Source organism: Pseudonaja textilis, chromosome 12 (genome assembly GCF_049901715.1).
Source record: "Pseudonaja textilis isolate UNSWEBS1 chromosome 12, rPseTex1.2, whole genome shotgun sequence".
Classification (NCBI taxonomy): domain Eukaryota; kingdom Metazoa; phylum Chordata; class Lepidosauria; order Squamata; family Elapidae; genus Pseudonaja; species Pseudonaja textilis.
Window position 1 is genome coordinate 8203970 of NC_142001.1, and position 19495 is coordinate 8223464.

At 38.7% G+C, this 19495-nt stretch overlaps 1 protein-coding gene across 5 annotated transcripts in view; it reads left to right on the forward strand.

Annotated features, from left to right (window-relative positions):
• Positions 1 to 18841, forward strand: part of TENM1 (teneurin transmembrane protein 1) — a 327538-nt gene extending 308697 nt beyond the window's left edge. For all 5 annotated transcript variants that reach the window (XM_087940951.1, XM_087940953.1, XM_087940950.1 and 2 more), the window contains 5 exons: positions 359 to 655; positions 1900 to 2287; positions 3392 to 4612; positions 7250 to 7392; positions 9087 to 18841. In XM_087940951.1, coding sequence (XP_087797077.1) covers positions 359 to 655; positions 1900 to 2287; positions 3392 to 4612; positions 7250 to 7392; positions 9087 to 9845 — 2808 coding nt within the window. In that variant the 3' untranslated portion in view covers positions 9846 to 18841. The remainder of the gene's footprint in view (positions 1 to 358; positions 656 to 1899; positions 2288 to 3391; positions 4613 to 7249; positions 7393 to 9086) is intronic.
• The last annotated feature ends 654 nt before the right edge of the window (positions 18842 to 19495 follow it).

A 19495-nucleotide genomic window follows, 5' to 3' on the forward strand; every position in this document is an offset into this window, starting at 1 on the left:
GACTAGGTTCACATGTCATTTTCAGAGAAAAGCAAACCAATTGCATGTCTGTAATCTATTAATCCAGTCTACTATAATGTATACTGTACTTTTCATTATAAAGTTTCCAATTTTGCAATGTTTCCAGGTCAAAGAGTCCTGTTGTGAGATTGGAATAGCTGTTCCAAGTTCTAAATGGACTGCAAGTGTTGCAAATCTGTTCTGATGATCCTATCAGAAATGTCCCAAACTTAAAATATTGTCAGAACAATGCTGGAATACTTTCAGTAAAGCAATAAGGGCTGCTGTAAACTACAAACATTTTTCTCACCTAGCAGAACTTCTCATTTACCACGCTGCTCTTCTTGTTTTTCTTTAGGCTCACAACAGGAACTTGTTATCCATTGATTTTGACCATTTAACAAGAACAGGGAAGATCTACGATGACCATCGCAAATTCACCCTTCGGATCCTCTATGATCAGGCAGGCCGCCCGATTCTTTGGTCGCCCATCAATAAATACAATGAAGTAAACATCACTTACTCCCATTCTGGATTAATAACATACATCCAGAGAGGATCCTGGACTGAAAAAATGGAGTATGATCCAAGTGGGAAGATTATCTCCAGAACGTGGGCTGATGGAAAAATATGGAGCTACACCTATCTAGAAAAGGTTATTAAATGCAGTAACTGTGGAGGAGTGAGGATGGAATGAGGTCATTTTTGTGTGTTGATTAAGACAAATGGTGGGGCTGTTCTCTCCTTTTGTAAGTATTAATTATAGAAAGGCAGAGAGTAGAGAAGGTTTAATTGTCAACATCTTTATTTAAAATGACCAGGTACCAGGTGATGGGAAAAGTCCCTTTGCCAGTTAGGATTTCCATGAGCCTACAAAACAAGTATGTTTAAATGTTTATGGAAATTTTCAGTCATCCAGGTCATAGCTGTCCCAAAGATGCTTTTTTTAAAAGCAACTGAACATTCTTTTTCCTTGAAGACGTTTCACTTCTTCATTTCTTGGATGAGACGCGAAAGGTCTTCAAGGAAAAACAAAGGCCGGTTGCTTTTTGAAAAAGCATATGTGAGACAAGTATGTTTAAAACTACAGTTCCACCACATTTGGAAGAACTAGACCGGGATATATGGACGCATTATTTACAATTGAAGCAATCCTTAGAAAAAAAAGATACTCTCAACTATATCCAACCTATAAATAAGCCATCAATATACTGTAATCTCCAGTATGATGTTTCCCCACATTCTCCTGGGAGTACGATTATCCTGAGATCTCTTGATATATTCGATGAAATGTCTTACTTCAGTCTAGTTCCTTACCCTCTCCACCCTGTGTAAAAAATACATTTGTGTGCCCTCTTGAAGCAAATCCCCTGGCTGAAACGGTTCTTTCAATGTGGGTATCCTGATGTCAACTCACAACATATTTCTATGGTCTTTTTAGAGTTGCCAACAGAAAGGGAGGAGAGGAAAGGGGTTTGAAAGAGCAGTGCAGCAGCTTGGAAATCAAAAGTGCATTCCACAAATGTTTTTTTCAAAGATAGTAACTAGGTGACTAAAGTTTCTGCCAGGCAAATATCTAACTGGAGAACATGATTAATGACTCTTGGCTATGGATGTGTCCCATTGGAGAATATGAATTACAATACACCCAGGGGGTGGAGGGAAAACCAGGGTCAAGGGTGACAATGAATGATGCATCTCAGAGTCAGCTACACCCAGGCAGTGCCGGATATGTTAACTCCCAATAAATCCTTTCTAAGTTTTGGAAGTTTGGCTCGAAACCCATGATTTAAACCGGGGGGCAACTGCCGGAATCCTGACACCTGATTTATGTATCCCACTAGGGTCCCTGCAAAGGCTCATTTCCTAATGTTTTGGATTTATTTTTTTCCCTTTCAGTCTGTGATGCTTCTTCTGCATAGCCAGCGCCGCTACATCTTCGAACATGACCAGTCGGATTACCTGTTGTCTGTCACCATGCCAAGCATGGTCCGGCACAGTTTCCAAACCATGCTCTCGGTGGGCTACTATCGAAACCTTTACTCTCCGCCAGACAGCAGTGCCTCCTTCATCCAGGACTTTTCCAGAGATGGCCGCCTCTTGCAATCTTTCTATCCAGGAACAGGACGCCGAGTCCTTTACCAATATACACCACAGTCCAAGCTCTCTGAGATCCTTTACGATACCACACAGGTCTCCTTTACTTATGAAGAATCGTCTGGCGTTATTAAAACCATACACTTGATGCATGATGGATTTATTTGCACCATCAGATACAGGCAAACAGGTGGGTTAAGGTTGGGTTCCTAGGTTTCACCTGTTCTTGGCAACGATTCACCATTCCCACGAAGACTTGCTATCCTGAGGTTCAACTATTCTTTTATACAGAGACAACTATTTTTAAAGCATCACTTAAAAAAACCTTTTGGATAAATCTGTTCTGAATTCCAGAAGGATGTAGTTAATTCATTAAACATTTTATTTGTTAGAGTGACTACGATAAACAAATAACATAATGATATTCTCTGGTGCATATAGTCCCTGATGTCTTCTGGTTTGCCAGATCTTTGGAGAACCACCTAATGAATTTTATTTTTTAATGGAATACAAAATTGTATTATAATTGTATTATGGAATACAAAATTGTAATTGGAAAATTATATTGAAGCAAAATTAGATGTATGTAAGTAGTTTAAAAAGATGTGTGTTTTTAATTTGTACTATAGCACAGTCCAAGTATTTCAAAATTAAAACTCCAGAATTAAAAAATATGACAGGCATTATGTATGTTTAGAAATTGGTGTAGGGTATCTGTTGCAATGTATATTCTGCTATCTCACAAACCTATAAGTTATGCAATAATGGCACCCATCAAATTTGGTATAGGTTTGCTTGGGTAAGATTCGATTTAAACTGTATAATTTTAAAGATAAATACCTTTAAAAAGGAAAAAGTAGATGAAGATTACGATAGTCTGTTAGGTAGAGTACGCTAGTATTGCCTCTTGCATGGCACTATCATTTCATATAGTGTCACTAAGAAATGCTTCCAATAATATATGTAATATATATTAACTCTTAACTATAGTTAATGATTAAATTCTAAGTAATTATTCCAAAATCTACAGTGTCCTAACCAGACAAGGGTGCCCACTCTCCACAAAATGAACAACTTTTACATGGTCTGAAAAACTTGGCAGTTTCCTCACAATTGTGTGAGTTTTTTAATTAGGCATAATAAAGACACATCTTTATGATAATTGTTGAGACCCTTTTTCTCCTAATGGACTGCCCTGGTTGCTAACTTGTTGGTTACCTAATTTCATGTCTCTCCCTCAACATCCTTGGGCAGCTTTCTCTTCTTAACTACCCATTTTGCCTTTTATCTATAGGACCACTAATTGGCCGACAGATATTCAGATTTAGTGAAGAAGGTCTCGTGAATGCCAGGTTTGATTACAGCTACAACAACTTTCGGGTAACCAGCATGCAAGCAATGATCAATGAAACGCCACTCCCTATCGATCTCTACCGCTACGTAGATGTGTCTGGGAAAACAGAACAATTTGGGAAGTTCAGCGTCATCAATTATGACTTAAATCAAGTCATCACCACCACCATGATGAAGCATACCAAAATTTTCAGCGCCAACGGCCAAGTGATAGAAGTGCAGTATGAAATTCTGAAATTCATAGCCTACTGGATGACTATTCAGTATGACAACATGGGACGCATGGTGATATGTGACATCCGAGTAGGAGTAAACGCCAACATAACCAGGTACTTTTATGAATACGATGCTGATGGACAACTTCAGACTGTCTCTGTGAACGATAAAACCCAATGGCGCTACAGCTATGACCTCAATGGAAATATCAACTTACTCAGCCATGGGAACAGTGCACGGCTCACTCCTTTGAGGTATGACCTTCGAGACCGCATCACAAGGCTAGGAGATCTTCTGTACAAGGTGGATGAAGATGGCTTCCTTAAACAAAGAGGGAATGACATTTTTGAGTACAGCTCCAATGGCTTCCTGAGCAAAGCTTACAATAGGGTTTCTGGTTGGACAGTCTGGTTTTGCTATGATGGTTTGGGACGACGAGTGGCCAGCAAGTCAAATCTAGGTCAACACTTACAGTTCTTCTACGCAGATCTCTCCAATCCAGTCAGAATTACTCACTTGTACAATCACAGTAGTTCAGAAATCACATCCCTTTATTATGATCTCCAAGGTAACTTGATTGCTATGGAGTTAAGCAGTGGCGAAGAGTATTATGTGGCCTGCGACAATACAGGGACACCCTTAGCTGTCTTCAGCAGCCGAGGGCAAGTGATCAAAGAAATCCTTTACACACCTTACGGTGAGATCTATCAGGACACCAACCCAGATTTTGAAGTCATTATAGGCTTTCATGGAGGGCTATATAATTCTTTGACTAAGTTGGTGCACTTGGGGCAAAGAGATTATGATGTCATTGCTGGACGTTGGACAAGCCCAAACCATCGCATCTGGGAAGAACTGAAGAATGTCCCCAAACCATTTAATTTGTATGCATTTGAAAATAATTATCCGGCTGGCCAAATACAAGATGTGGCTAAATATACTACAGGTAAGAGACGTCTTAATTTTCTGGCTATTCATTTGGTTAAACTGAGATTACTCAGCATCACTGTAGATTTCTGTAGACTCTATGGAGAGTCTTAAGCATCCAAGAAGCTTGTTGGATGAGAAGCGAATCATCTTCAAAGAAAAACCAGACAGTCCACTTGTCTCTTGAAAAAAACACCGTTGGGATTTCTGTACACTGAGCTAATGGATCTCCTCTGAATCTTTTAGTTTCACGTGTATTTCACTTTTTACTCTCATTTTCTGCTTCCTAGCTAATCTAAATCTCCCGGAACAGCAGAAACAGATGATGGTTGGAAAAAGGAAAAATAGCAATTTAGTGAGTGGGCGGGGAGGGTTCTCACAGGCCATGTGGGTGGCACAGCCTTGTGTTTCTGCACAGCCTGGATTAATTGCTGGGTGGGGGGTGCTCTAGGGGTGAGATTTCTGTGTGGCCCACCAAAATTTTCTCGTAGCCCACCGGTTGGCGACCGCTGGACTAGATGACCTACAAGGTCCCTTCCAACTCTGTTAATCTGTATCTACAAATATTCATTGGTTCTTAAAACATATCAGCAAATACATATGTCTATAAAATATACTTAAAAACCCTGAAATCTCATGAGGTTTCTGGTATATTTGGCATTCTCACCTGAAGTCCTGTGAGATATATCTATGTTAAAATATATACATAATTTGGAAAGGGTCAATTTATTGAGTAATAGTTATCTGGAGCCTAGAGAGGCTTTTTCCAGGTCTCTACATCTTTATCGTGGTGACCAAAACTGGAGGCAGTATTCCAACTGTGGTCTCACCAGCATGACATAAAATGGTACAATCACTTCTGGTCCTTTTTTGACACTACCCTTCCATTGGTTCAGCCTATGATTGCATTGGCTTCTTTGGCAGTTGCAGCACACTGCTGGCTCATATTTAAGTGGTGATCCACTAGGACATCTAAATCCCTCTCACAGTTACTACTGTTGAGCCAAGTACCACCTATTCTATATCTGTACCTTTGATTTCTCCTGCCTAAGTGCAGGGTGTAAGATACTTGTTTTCTGGCTCTGGAGAGAGGCAAAAATCCTATGGAGAGAATGAGGCGAAAAAGAACAAATTTGCTTACGGTTTCATCAGTTTGCATATTATCTGATTGTAGATCAGAAGAGTCCGATCTTGGCACTTTTAAGACTTGTGGACTTCAACTCCCAGAATTCCCTAGCCACAGGCACGGAATTCTAGGATTTGAAGTCCACAAGTCTTAAAATGGCCAAGATTGGAGACCCTACCTGGAGATCTTATTCATTTCAGTTAGTGCTGATCAAGACAGGGGGACTTAAATTGTCTGTTGAAGATTTTTACGATCATTGAGAAATTCTGCTACTTCCTTTCCTCTTAGGAAGGAACTGAAATGTACATAGCACTGCTGTTTTCAAACTGAGGCGGAATCTTCTCCCTTTCTTTTCTGCTAAAAGCCTCCTGCAGAATTAATAAAAGCACAGCATAACGCTCAGAGCCACCGGGCTAATTATTTAGAAGTCATGATCCCAAAGAAAGAAGAGGTGAAGAAGGAAGCTGATAACAAATGTACCTGCACTTTCGTAAAAGTTTAAATAGTCACGATGTCCTGCTATACCTTTTAAATATTTTATCAACGTTACATAATTTAAAGAGGCAAGGCAAAGAAGAAATTGTACAACGCAAGACACGTTCCATACTTAGGTCGTGACACTTATTACAGTGGAGAGCTGCAGTTATGGTGCAGGGGAATAGCCGTGGGAGACAAGGTGAAAAGGAGCAGGCAGGGGAACAGATAAGAGGCGGATGAGCCCACAGCAGAAATAGGATGTGGAAAACATCTCAGAAGGGACCTTCCTTAGTTTTTTTTTGACTGTAACGGTGAGTGTCAACTCATAAAGCATTCCTATGCCTGTTTTAGAGTTGCCTTAACAAGAGGGGGAGGCAAGAAATCTGAAAGGGCAGAGCGGCAGTTTAAAACCAGAAGTACATGCCACATTTATCTCACAAAGATTGCACCTAAGCTACCGAATCTTCTGCCCACGAAAATCCTTAATTGGAGAATGTGATTGATGACACCCAGCCTATAAACGTGTTTCGTTGGAGAATCTGATTTATGATACACGGAGGTGGGTGGGAAACAGGGTCAGAGGTGATTGTAAATTACGTATGCCAGAGTTGGCTAATGCCAGACATATTGCTCCTAATAAATCATCTGGATTCTTTTGAAGCTTGGCTCGAGGTTATGATTTAATTAGGGCAATCCCTGGAATCCTGACAGTGGGGGTGGGAGAAACATACTTCAGACTTGAAACATTCTGCTAAGGTAACTTTACAATAAAGTGGAATTTGTTCATGCTTCCTGACAAGTCTCATAGCTACTGCCCACTCTTCCAAACATTTCTAGTCAGATTTTGTTAAATCTTTTTCTTACTTCCCTTTCCCAGATAGAAAATATTTAGAGACTTTTTAATATTTGAGAAAGTTTGTTTCGCCACAGTGTTTCCAGTATCCAGGTTTCTTATAGATCTTAATCGAAGAAGACACTTGTTTAATGTTCAGAAATTCTTTGCTTTTATACAGGTGTTTATACCAATTGAACCGTTCTGGGTTTCTTTGATAGATATCGGAAGTTGGCTTGAACTGTTTGGATTTCAGCTTCACAATGTGCTTCCCGGGTTCCCAAAGCCAGAGATGGACGCTGTGGACACAACCTATGAGCTTCTACAGCTTCAAACCAAGACCCAAGAGTGGGATCCTGGCAAGGTAGGTCAAAGACGTCTGAAGGAACTAAGTTGGAGAAGTCCGATGACAGGCAATGATAGGAGTACTATAATATCACAAGTGGGAGAGGGAATTCACATGGCAAATACAAATATGTGCACAAATCACATAGAGCTCTTCGTAGTCTTATAAAGCCAAAGTATTTCAGCAAAGATGGAGAAGGTAGTTGTTACGGTTGTTCTTTCTCTGATGGTGAAAGGGTCTTGGCTGATGGCCCCTTCTTTGAGTGGGTTATTGTTATTGCAATTGCAATAGCATTTAGACTTATGTACAGCTTCACTGTGCTTTACAGTCTCCTCTAAGCAGTTTACAGAGTCAGCATATTGCCCTCAACAATCTAGGTCCTCATTTTACCCACCTCAAAAACATTGAACATTGAGCTGGTCAGGATTGAACTGCCGAACTGCTGGCAATCGGCAGAACTAGCCTGCAATTCTCCATTCTAACCACTGCGCCACTATGGCTCTTGATGTAGGAAATGACCTGGTGGAGCTAGAGAGAGAGGTCAAATTTGTCATCAGTCATCAGTCCCCTTGTACCCACAAGAGATCTAAGTCCAGCCCACCTTGAATTCCTTCTACCACCAATTTCCTTTGGCTGTAGTCCAGATTTTTGTAGAGAGTTTAAGCTTGCAATAAATCTTTATACCCATTTGAACTGGCAGGATTTCCTGATTTCCCTGGCACTTGACAATTGATTAGGGTTGGAAGTATGCAAAGGTTCTGTCAATATAGTTTGTGGAAACCAGCAGAGCACTGCTTATCTTCCTTCCTTCCTTCCTTCCTTCCTTCCTTCCTTCCTTCCTTCCTTCCTTCCTTCCTTCCCTCCCTCCCTCGCTCCCTCCCTTCCTCCATTTAAAACTTAATAGCACAACTATCCTGAACATAGTTCAGTGCTCAGAGACACAATCTGTGTCCTCTAACCTGTAAGAAATATAATACATTATGTTGCCTTTTGGTTATGAAGAATTATTTTGTAACTCCATTTCTTCCAACCTGAAATACAGGAGGCAAAAGATTGCCTTGAGTGACAGCAGGGCACTTTAAAACGTTTTAATCACATTCATACCAGACTAAGCCAGGAATGGCCATCATCTGTCATTGGAATGGGACGCTCATTCTCAAGCACAGCTTCACTAAAATCTGCAATTTCTGCATTATTTGCAGGAAATAATTCTCCTCCACTATACAAAATGTTACATGCAAACCAAGAAGTTCCATATCCAGTCAATAAAGTGTCTGAGGGACACATTTTAAGATCAGTTCTTCCATTCTGGGAATTCACAAATATGTCTCAAAGAAATATGGAAATGAGGCTTCCAGTGTGATTTTGTTTTCTCATTTCATCAATCTTGCAGGATGTGCAACCACATCCACTCTCTCAAACTGTTAGTCATGACAACTTTCCTGCACCAATGTTTGAAAATTTCCACATAGTGCATTCAATGAAAAGTTTGTTTGTGTTGTGTTTCTCTAATAAACTACATTCACTTTTGGTACTGTCTTTTTCCTTTTCCTTCCTTCCTTCCTTTCTTCCATCCTTCCTTCCTTCCTTCCATCTTTCCTTCCTTCCATCCATCCGTCCTTCCTTCCATCCTCCCTCCCTCCTCCCTTCCTTCCTTCCTCACCCCGCCTTCCTTCCTTCCCTTCCTTCCTTTCTTCTTCTTTCCTTGCCAGACTATTCTTGGCATTCAGTGTGAACTACAAAAACAACTCCGGAACTTCATTTCCTTGGACCAACTTCCCATGACCCCCAAATACAGTGACGGCCGATGTACGGAGCGGGCAAAACAACCACAATTTGCTGCAGTTCCTTCAGTCTTTGGGAAGGGCATCAAATTCGCAATTAAGGATGGGCAGGTAACAGCAGACATTATTGGCGTAGCCAATGATGACAGTCGGCGCATCGCTGCCATCCTCAATGGTGCCCATTACCTGGAGAACCTCCATTTCACCATCGATGGACGAGATACGCACTACTTCATCAAACTCGGGTCCTTGGAGGAAGACCTCTCTCTCATAGGCAACACTGGGGGACGGCGGATCTTGGAGAACGGGGTCAACGTCACGGTGTCACAAATGACTTCAGTCATCAATGGGAGGACAAGGCGGTTCGCAGACATCCAACTCCAGCATGGTTTTTTGTGCTTTAACGTTCGATATGGGACGACCATCGAAGAAGAGAAGAACCATGTCTTGGAGATTGCCCGGCAGAGAGCTGTGTTACAAGCTTGGACAAAGGAGCAAAAGCGACTGCAAGACGGCGAAGAAGGTACAAGGGCTTGGACAGAAGGGGAGAAGCAGCAGCTTTTGAGCACTGGGAAAGTGCAGGGTTATGACGGATATTTTGTCTTATCCGTGGAGCAGTATCTCGAACTCGCAGACAGTGCCAACAATATTCACTTTATGAGACAGAGTGAAATAGGCAGAAGGTAACAGACCTACAAGCGACATGTTTCCTGCCTTCACATCACCAAAGACTGCCTGTTTTTAAATGAAGATGTTAAGTAACGGTTTATTGTATTGGTTTTTCTAGAGCAGAACTCTGTGTATATATAAATATAGAGGGAGAAAGAAGCATATCCTACTGCCTTTAAATGTGACAGAAGATGGTATTTTAATATAGTTTGTTTAAATGCTTTGGGAGATGGCAATGGTTCTTCGTTCTAAGGTGATTATATTCGATGTTTGGGTACAGCCTTCTCAGTGTTGAACTTCAATCAGAGAGAATCCAGATGGGCAAAATATACTGTCTCCTTTCCTTTCTTTAGAATAGCTTTTTGGTTACTTAGCTTGCCTACAACATGTAAAAAAGGAGCCAGTGCCATGAATTGTTTGGTTTCACTCATGACCCCTCTCGAAACTATCTTTGCAGACTACACTATATATATATATATATAGTTTTCCCTCTACTCGAGCAAGAAATAAACCCACTGGTTAACCTTGATGTTTGCTGTTAGGGAACCGTTTTGCCACGAGCTGCATAGTCAATTGAAAATTAAACCAAATTTTAGTTGTTGCCTTATAAGAAAAAATTAAAATGAATTCTGCTTAGAATTCCAAGGTTAAAAAAAAAAAAAAGAAGTCACGTGTTGGTTCTGAGTTCATGAACAGAATGGACACTAGCTAGGGATGAATGCCAATTATCACGAATTTCATCTTTTTTTCCTTTTGTCAGGAAGAAATAAATAAAATAAATAAATAAAAAGAGTACTTGGATAGAAAGGCAGGTTGTATTTACTTTAGTAACTTTGCGATGCAGCCTATATGCCATCGATGTCAGGGGTCTCCAAACTTGGCAACTTTGTGGAGTCCACAAGTCTTAAAGATGACAAGGTTGAAGATCCCTGATCTATGTTATTCAATAATTAAAAATTCTAGGAAGTTTTATAGCAGTTTATAGCAGTTCTATTCTAGTACTTTGTGGAGTGGCCAGGCAACCACATCTATTTTGTGGTTGCGTGGCTAGTTCTAAGGCTGCACGGAAAGTAGATATGAGTGTCAATTTTCCAAGAAAAATGTTGCAAACAAGATTGACAGGATCTCTTAACCAACTTGTAAAATTTCAAAAGGAAAATGCCAGCTCCCTCCATCTACAAGTTCAGTCAACAAGATTCTGTGGATCTTTAATTACAAATAAAATCAGATCAGAAATTTGCTAGATCAGTAATTTATCAGACTTCCTTTGGATCATTAACCCTTTTTTGTAGATCTAGGTTTCATTATAGGGGCAGTTAAAATATGAAGTCAGATTGTAGAAATCTAAGAATTTCTGTTGATCAGGCTGTCAGATATAATACTATAATATAATATTAAATGGAAAAACATAAGCAGGGAATATTAGTCTAACATTCTTATTGCAAGTTTGCAAGTACTGAAATTGAATAGCAATTACCGTATCTTTACCGCATGGGTAGTTAGCCAGAGTACCGATTGCAGTATTTCTGTAGAATGCAGCCTTCAAAATATTTGCAGTTATATCTCATTTTGAGCTGTTTGTTCATGAAGAATTTGGGATCATGCAAACAAGACCCCAATTGCTAATGGAAAGCTTCCTTTTGGCAAATTCCATAAATGCTAAGGAGTTTGTTGAGTTGTAATCTGTGATTATCTAACGGGCTATATTGATGAACATTTTGGCCAGAGACAGCTGCTCCCTAGATCTTAAAAATATTATGTCATGACCTGTTTCTTTAATCCATGATAGACAGTTAGATTGTCAGTTTGATGGAGAAGCACCATTAGAGAAACAATGTTACGTTGAAAGTTTCATTCTATCCCACTGTTTCCTCTTGTCCAGGTACAGGTGATTCTTTACTTACGACCACAAATTTCAGTTGCTAAGCAAAACTGTTGTTATGTGAATTTTGCCCAATTTTTCACCTTTCTTGCCACCGTTGTTAAGTGAATCCCTGCAGTTGTTAACTTAGGAACATGATTGTTAAGTGAATCTGTCTTCTCCTCTCAGGATTCCAGCAGTTACTCTAATTAAATAATGAGCATTGAGCCACACTCCCAAAACTAAAGAGGATTTATTTAAAGTTAACATTCTACGTCCAGCACTAACTTGGGCATAGCTAACTCTGAGATATGTAATTCACTGTCACCCTGGATCCTGCTTTTCCCCCCACCCTTCTGGGTGCATCATCCAACGAAACACGTCCATAGCCAAGAGTTATCAATTATGCTCTCCAATTAGATTTTTGTGCTGCAGAAGCTTCAGTCATCTAATCAGTCTTTGAAGAAAATATGAATGGAATGTACTTTCGATTCCACACTGCTGCCTGCTCTTTGAAACTCCACCCCTTCTTTCTGTTGTCAACTACAAAACGTATATACAAAATGTTTTATGAGTTGACATCTCAATTAACTTTGCTTCTCAGAAGGTCCCAGAAAGAGATCGCATGACCTTAGGACACAGCAACTGTCATAAATATGAGCCAGTTACCAAGCTTCTGAATTTTGATCATGTGACCTTGAGAATGCTGCAGTGGTCGTAAGTGAACAGTCACTAAACAAATGATTGTAAGTTGAGGACTACTGTCGGCTGGAACTAAATAAGAGATGCATGTGAGACAGAAAGGGAAAAATTCTTCAGAAATCTACAAAGTAGATAGGAGAATTTCTAGCTGCGTCATGGTAGACATGAGGTTCCCAAACAGGTCTGCCTATCTCTTTCTCTCCACTATGCCGCCACGAAAAAACAGCTTCTTGCGTACTTGCAATGGAGAAAAAACATTATTGTCATCTCAGGCAAGGATGTATCCACTGTAAGGCATCAACTGGACCAAGAAATTCTTCAGAGAAATAGGCAGTGGGTGAAAATGTCATTCCCATCCCACTTCCTCTGGATATTTTAAAAGGGATACAAAAAAAAGGCCTAATTCTCAGGAATTGAGGATTTTTCAAACATCATGGGCAGGATTTGGCAAAGTCTTTTAATAAATCCTCCACAAGGTTATGTCATTCCATTATAAATGATTGGTATGAATATTATGGACCATTTACAGGACAAAATGAAATGTTGAGAGTGGAATGGGTGGATGTTTGCAGGGAGCATCTGGCATTTCTGTTCCTTCAAATATGTTGTTTGTAGCTTAATTAGTATTTATGGCAACAATTTGGGCAAATTGCTGGAAGATTTTTTTCTCCATTAATAATTTTATTTTATGGGTTTACAGTGGGATTTATTAAACAGCCTTTTATCACCGAGCATATTGTGCCCAACCTGATTTATATCGGTAATAAATATGATCAAGACTATATACATCAATAAACAAAAGAACTAACAAAATCAGAAATCTAACTAAATAACAGTAATAAAAGTGTTAGAGATTAAAGGCAGCTGAAGTCTGGTTTTGCCATGGCACAAATGAACTACAGATTCATGTCTCAGTGCCTTAGCAAGACATTTTAAATTACCATCCCTAAATATTAAGATGGTTTATTTTTAAAAGTAAAATCTACTTTGAGACAGATTCATCTGGTGATTTCATGGATATACTGCATCTATATAGTTTCCTTGGCAAAAGTGGTTCAGTGTTAATTCCTTACAAGATCTATCTGTCTATCTATCTATCTATCTATCTATCTATCTATCTATCTATCTATCTATCTATCTATCTATCTATCTATCCAAACTCCAGCCTATAGCCATGGGATTTTCTAGTGATTAATCAGATAAAAAATTTACTTAGTGAAGTAGATTTAATCTACTCGGTTAAGATGTTCTGGATCAGTGATCCCCAAACTCATGAACTCATTGATCTCTTCATGAAGTTTCAGATTGTTCACTGACACACAGCCCAAACATTCATTATATGAAAATAATGTAACGATTACTACTTTAACTAACTGTACTATTATTAGTAATAATAATAAGGCCTAAGCATGGCTAAGAGCAGGACAATTGAAGAAAGAGGTAGAGGGGCTAATTCTGGCTACACAAGATCAAGCCTTAAGAATAAATGCACACAAAGCCAGAATTGAGAAACAGCAACAGTCTGCAAAGCTGGAAAAAACCAAACAGTGGATCACACAGACTGTCTGCAAACTACGGCATGACAAAGTAGCAACAATGGTGCCTTGGAAGATCTGCAAGAAATACCATTTATCTGCAGGCAAAAGCTGGTTAGACCATAAAATGGGCGAAGTAATAGAAAATGAAGAAGCTAAAGTACCCTGGGACTTTAGAATCCAAACAGATAAGCACCTGCCAACATAATATCCCAAGGTAAACAATTGTTGATAAGAAAGACAAAAAAAGTCTGGATAGCAGATGTGGCAGTACCTAGAGATAATAGAAGAAAAGAGAAAGAACTGGAAAAGATAATGAAATACAAAGATCTACAAAAGAAGTAGAATGACTGTAGCAAAAGAAAGCAAAGGTAGTACCAATATTAATAGAGCCCCTTGGATGAATCCCAAAACAACTGGAGAAGCACTTGAACACCATCGGCATTGACAAACCTACCACCACTCAATTGCAGAAGGCAGCCTTACTTGGAACAGCTTATATATTGAGACAATATCTTTAACTCATCAGAGAAGAACATCTGTCCATCCCAGGTCTTTGGGAAGAAGTCAATGGGTGGATAAAACACCAAGTTCCAGCTAAACATATGGGATGAAACCATAATAGAGACAACTTAAGCCACTCCTGTTGGTGACTAACCATCCAATTCTGGGTAACACTGTCTTGCCACTAGCCACCTCACCTTCAGAACTTGGAACTGTCATGGAGCTCTGTGGGATACCCTCAAAGATTAATTGATCCCAATCAATCTTCCATCATTTATTGACCAGGTATTGACTTCCAGACATATTCTGATCCTCTTTTAACCCCCAGACATTTATCAGAACCTTGGATAGTCTCATCAACCTTTGAGAGTCAATATTGACCACTTCGGGGACTCTTGATCTAGATATTTCTACCTTCTGTGACTGACTCAACGACATGCAGCAAAGTATTTGGGCTGGTGTTCTTTTAATCTGTAAACAATGATAAAGGCAATAATGAATGTTAAATAGCAGGAGATATTAGGATCTGGTGGAGAGAAAAAGAAGGGAGTCATTCTAATCTTAGTTAACAATGGTTTTTAACTGAGTGGCAAGCTATGATTGCAGCATGTTAAGCCCAATGCTGGCTTAGCAGGATGCACTGTATGGCTCCAACCACTGGGACCTTTGAGCCATGATTTATGGCTCATTCTGTATGAGCCAGATTATTATGGCTTGTTCAATAGACTGTTGAAAATACACTATGACATAGTATGTTGTGTGAGCCCAGATACTATCAACATGTTAGTTTGTCGGATGAAATGGTTCCATGTTATTTTGTATAATATACAGCTATATTTTAATAGCCAAAACAGAAGACGAAGTTGAACAAAATTGTTCACGTTCAGAAAGCATAACGCTTGCCTGTTGAAACTGGCTAAAAGTCTACTGTGTGGCATTCTTTCAAAAGAAGATTGTTTATTTGGCTATATGGAACATATGATTCTTACCAATGACCTTGACTAATATCAACAGTTCTAAACTTAGGTTGACTGAGATACCTGCATTTTATTGGCCTCTGACTGTTAAAGAAATACAGTCACAAAGAAAAATGGGGAGAATTCACAGTACCTCTGTTTGGATTCTCTTGTGGGCTAATACTGAACAGAGAATTTGAAAACATGTAGATGGTATTCAGCTCTATTCTTCTGATCGGTGCTCATTTCCCATGGACCGGGGTGAATCTCAAAAGCATCATCAGATCTGTAGATCATGCACTTTTGAATTCACAGAAAATCATTTCTGGGCTTCATTTATGTAGAATGTTTATTGGTGAGGATGCTGTTTAACAGTGATTTCAGATGTCAGTACTAGCTACTTTGCTTACAGTTTTTAAGCAAGTTTCTATTTGAAACTTGTGTGTCAAGGGACTTCTCTCCCCAAAGCTTTAAAATAACCAGAATTAAGAAATGTTTTGAATTAGTGATTAGCTTGAACTGTGCATTTCTAGTATGTAATACATATTTTGTTAGCTTGTGCCTTGAGTTCTTTACAGTTATATTATTATATTATATATTATATATTATATGCAGGAAATGCACTTTATATTAATGAACGTGGAGGGTTTTTTAATGCTGCCTTGAATGTTGTAGCATTTTTATGCCAAAAGTCCATGAAGTGAAATGGATTACATTATTTCCCCCTGCCTCTGTTGGGATTTACCAATGAATAAATAGAATTACCCAGGTGGAATATATTGTGTTATAAAATATGAACTAAGAAAAAAAATATTAAATAGATTCTGGTAGTGTAAGAAAAATGCTTTTCAAAATCCTGTCTGTTTCTGAAATTCAGGAAAAAATAAAATACATGTTATAATTTACAAGTCAGGGACCTCACCCTCCAAGCGCTGCTATAGGGTAGCCCTGGGTTTGGAAGAGATGGATGGTTGTGCAGAATATCTGAACGGGTTTCACTTTAAAATCACTTGTTTAGAACACGTATTAACTGTGCCTATTTTGGACCTTGTGTTGTGAAGTCCAATTCAGCTTTGGGTGAGTGTGGAACTGATGAAAATTGAAATCCATCATATTTGAAATGATCCCGTTTTGGGAATGTTTGGGCTAAAGAATCATTCCAACATTTTGGTGCTCTGCTGTTCTTGTACTGTGGATTCTAAAATTTCAAGGGACCACAAACCACTATTCCTTTTGTGCCAATGAAGAACTGTAGCTATAGCATTGCTAAAATCTTGGCTATCCCAGCCAAGATCTAAACGGCTCTAAGAGAAACACATCCAGCAGCTTTCAAAATAGTTTGTTCTATTCTCATTTGTCAGAAACTAAACACTACAGAGTGACTGTCCTATCTAAGCAGTGTACTGACCTGTTAGTAGAGATTAGTCTGCATTTAAGCTGGAACGTCTCTTCCCTATAAGTAAATGTTTTTTCATGTGGGGCTTCTTGGATTTCTGATTGATTGTTATTGGAAGTTATTGGAAACACAGCTGTTTAAGCATTCCAGTGGTATCTTGATTACAAACATACCTGCCTAGCTGAACAAATTCTGAGCAGATTCAGATGCTGAACAGCTCCAGATGCTGAGCAGATGCTGCAGAATCCAAACATTTCTTCCAAACATTTTAGAAAGCGATTAAGAGAAGATATCAGAAAAAGCAGGTATTATCTCCTGTTCAGTTTGTATCAGGTGCAGGATAAGGGAGCCCTGCCACAGCTGGGACAAATAATGATTCCAATTAATGGAAAATAATTTCCTGAAACACAGAAGCAGTCATTATGCCAATATAAATAAGAAGGCATCCATGATTAACGCAGCCTTTTGGAATGCATTTGAGAATAGGATTTCTGCAAAATAAACCAAGAACACTTTCGTTAAATTATACATTTGTTTCGTCAAAATCGAGACCATTTTATGTTATGTATCTAATAAGTTAATTTTAAATTACATGTCTCAAAGAAAATTTAAAAGAATAAAAACAAAGCAAATTAAAAAAATAATGATAGTATTATAAAGGAAAACAATGAGGGAAAAAGTGCAAAGAAAGAAATAAAAAGAAAAGAAAAAGTAATAAGGAAACAGCTTCCATTCGTAATAGTAGTTACATTTTATTTTACCCCCTTTCTTCTCTGTGGTTACCACATAATTTCCTTCTTTCCATAGCCTTTCCCATCATCAAATCTATCAATTACTCTTCCCCCACCCCACCCCCTTGTTTGGAGAAAAAATAAGTTTGGGTTATTTTGGGTTTCCAATCACTAATAAAAGGGCTCATTGTCCTTCCTCCAATCAATTTTGCCATCTCTGCTATTTCTGTCAGACCATTTTATGTTCTAACTAAAATAACATGCTGTTAGTCGCTGTGTGCTTTAAAAATGCCTTTTTTATTTTGTTTTAACCATCTCCAGTCATTTGAAAGAAAGAAGAAATTGCTTTCAAAGGAGTAAGAATGTTTACCTGCCATTACCATACCTTGTGGCTTATTCCATGTATTATTGTGAAATCATGGCTTGGGTTGAGGTAGAAATTTAATCACTCTGTGTCTCCCTCATTTGGTCTATATGAATTAATAGAGGGGAAAGCTATCTAGATCTTTGAGAAAAGGTGCAAAACCAACCAACACAGAATAGAAACCCCACAGGTAAGTTTCTAATGGCGGGCACAACTGTATTTTACAGTAGAGAAAAATACTGTATTTTACTATAATTTGGTAGAGGTCCATAATATTGGTTTAAGTATCAGTGTTCAATATTCTGCACTTCTATCACTGCCTTCCAAATTCATGCTGGTTTCTGTGAACCCTAATTATGAGGGGTTGTTTTGGTTTGTTTGGTTTGTTTTCAACATTTTGTATTATCGGCCCAAACAAATGTATTTACCAATTGTGGCGACCATTAGCCTCCTGATCAATGTTATTATCTGTCAAAGTGTATATTTTTAACATTATTTCACACACAGAACAAACCTCCATGACTGGATTCTAAATTGACAAAGTGTTGATAAAGTCAGAGAAGCCAAACACACCTTTTGGACAGCGATTTCTTTGGTTGCTCAGAAAAGTAATGATGTTTACAATGTATGCCAAGGGTTTTCATGCCTATCAAACGATGGCAGTTCTAATTTTGCTCAAAATTGTAGTATAATGGCCTGAACCTTGTTGCTAAGACACAATAGACTTTGGTTTTATATTCCTGCCTTCACATTGGCTAGATACTGTACAGGTTTAGGCAAAATGACTGTGTTGAAATTGGTTGTGGCATTTTGCTCTGGGTTTCATACCAGAAGCATCTATTTTCTACCAGACCGTTACAACAACTTGCTGTAAATAGTCAAAAGTTAATATATGATGTGTTGACATTTGAAAGACAAAGTACTTTGAATATTTCATTTTTTAAAAATAAAGTTGCAAACAATTAGCCAGTCTTGCGGGTTTTTTTCTGTCCATTGATCACAATGGTTTGGGGAAAAGTGGGATAATAACACTGTGAAAAACAGTGCAGTGCTCACAACTTCATGTACTTTTTTTTTCTTGTATAGTTTCTTGTGCCTTAATGATGGCCAAACGTGGCTCTAGTTTCGTGCCTCAATTTGCTGGACTCCAATTTAAAATACCAAGAAAAGGAAGAACATTTAATTTACGGTTTATTTGGAACATTCCAAGATAAAAAGAATTCCCCGTTACAAGGGAAACAACCTGGAACATAGACTTGCATTACTTTTTATAGTTTGCACAGTAAAGATATTTCAAAGAAAAAAAATGATTGAATTAGAAAATCAATAAAATAATAAACACTCCTGTGAGCCAGATTCAATTCCTGGTTGCTAAATAGGCAGATCTTTGGACATTTTTAACAGAAACAGATTAAAAGAGTTGGAAGGGACCTTGTAGGTGATCTAGTCCAACTTCCCACCCAAAAAGGAGACCCCACATCATTTCTGACAAATGGCAGCCTAGTCTCTTCTTGAAAGTTTCCAGTGATGAAGCGCCCACAACTTCTGAAGGCAACTTCTTTTCCATTGGTTGATTGTTCTCATTGTCAGAAAATTCTTCCTTATGATAAGGAAATGGT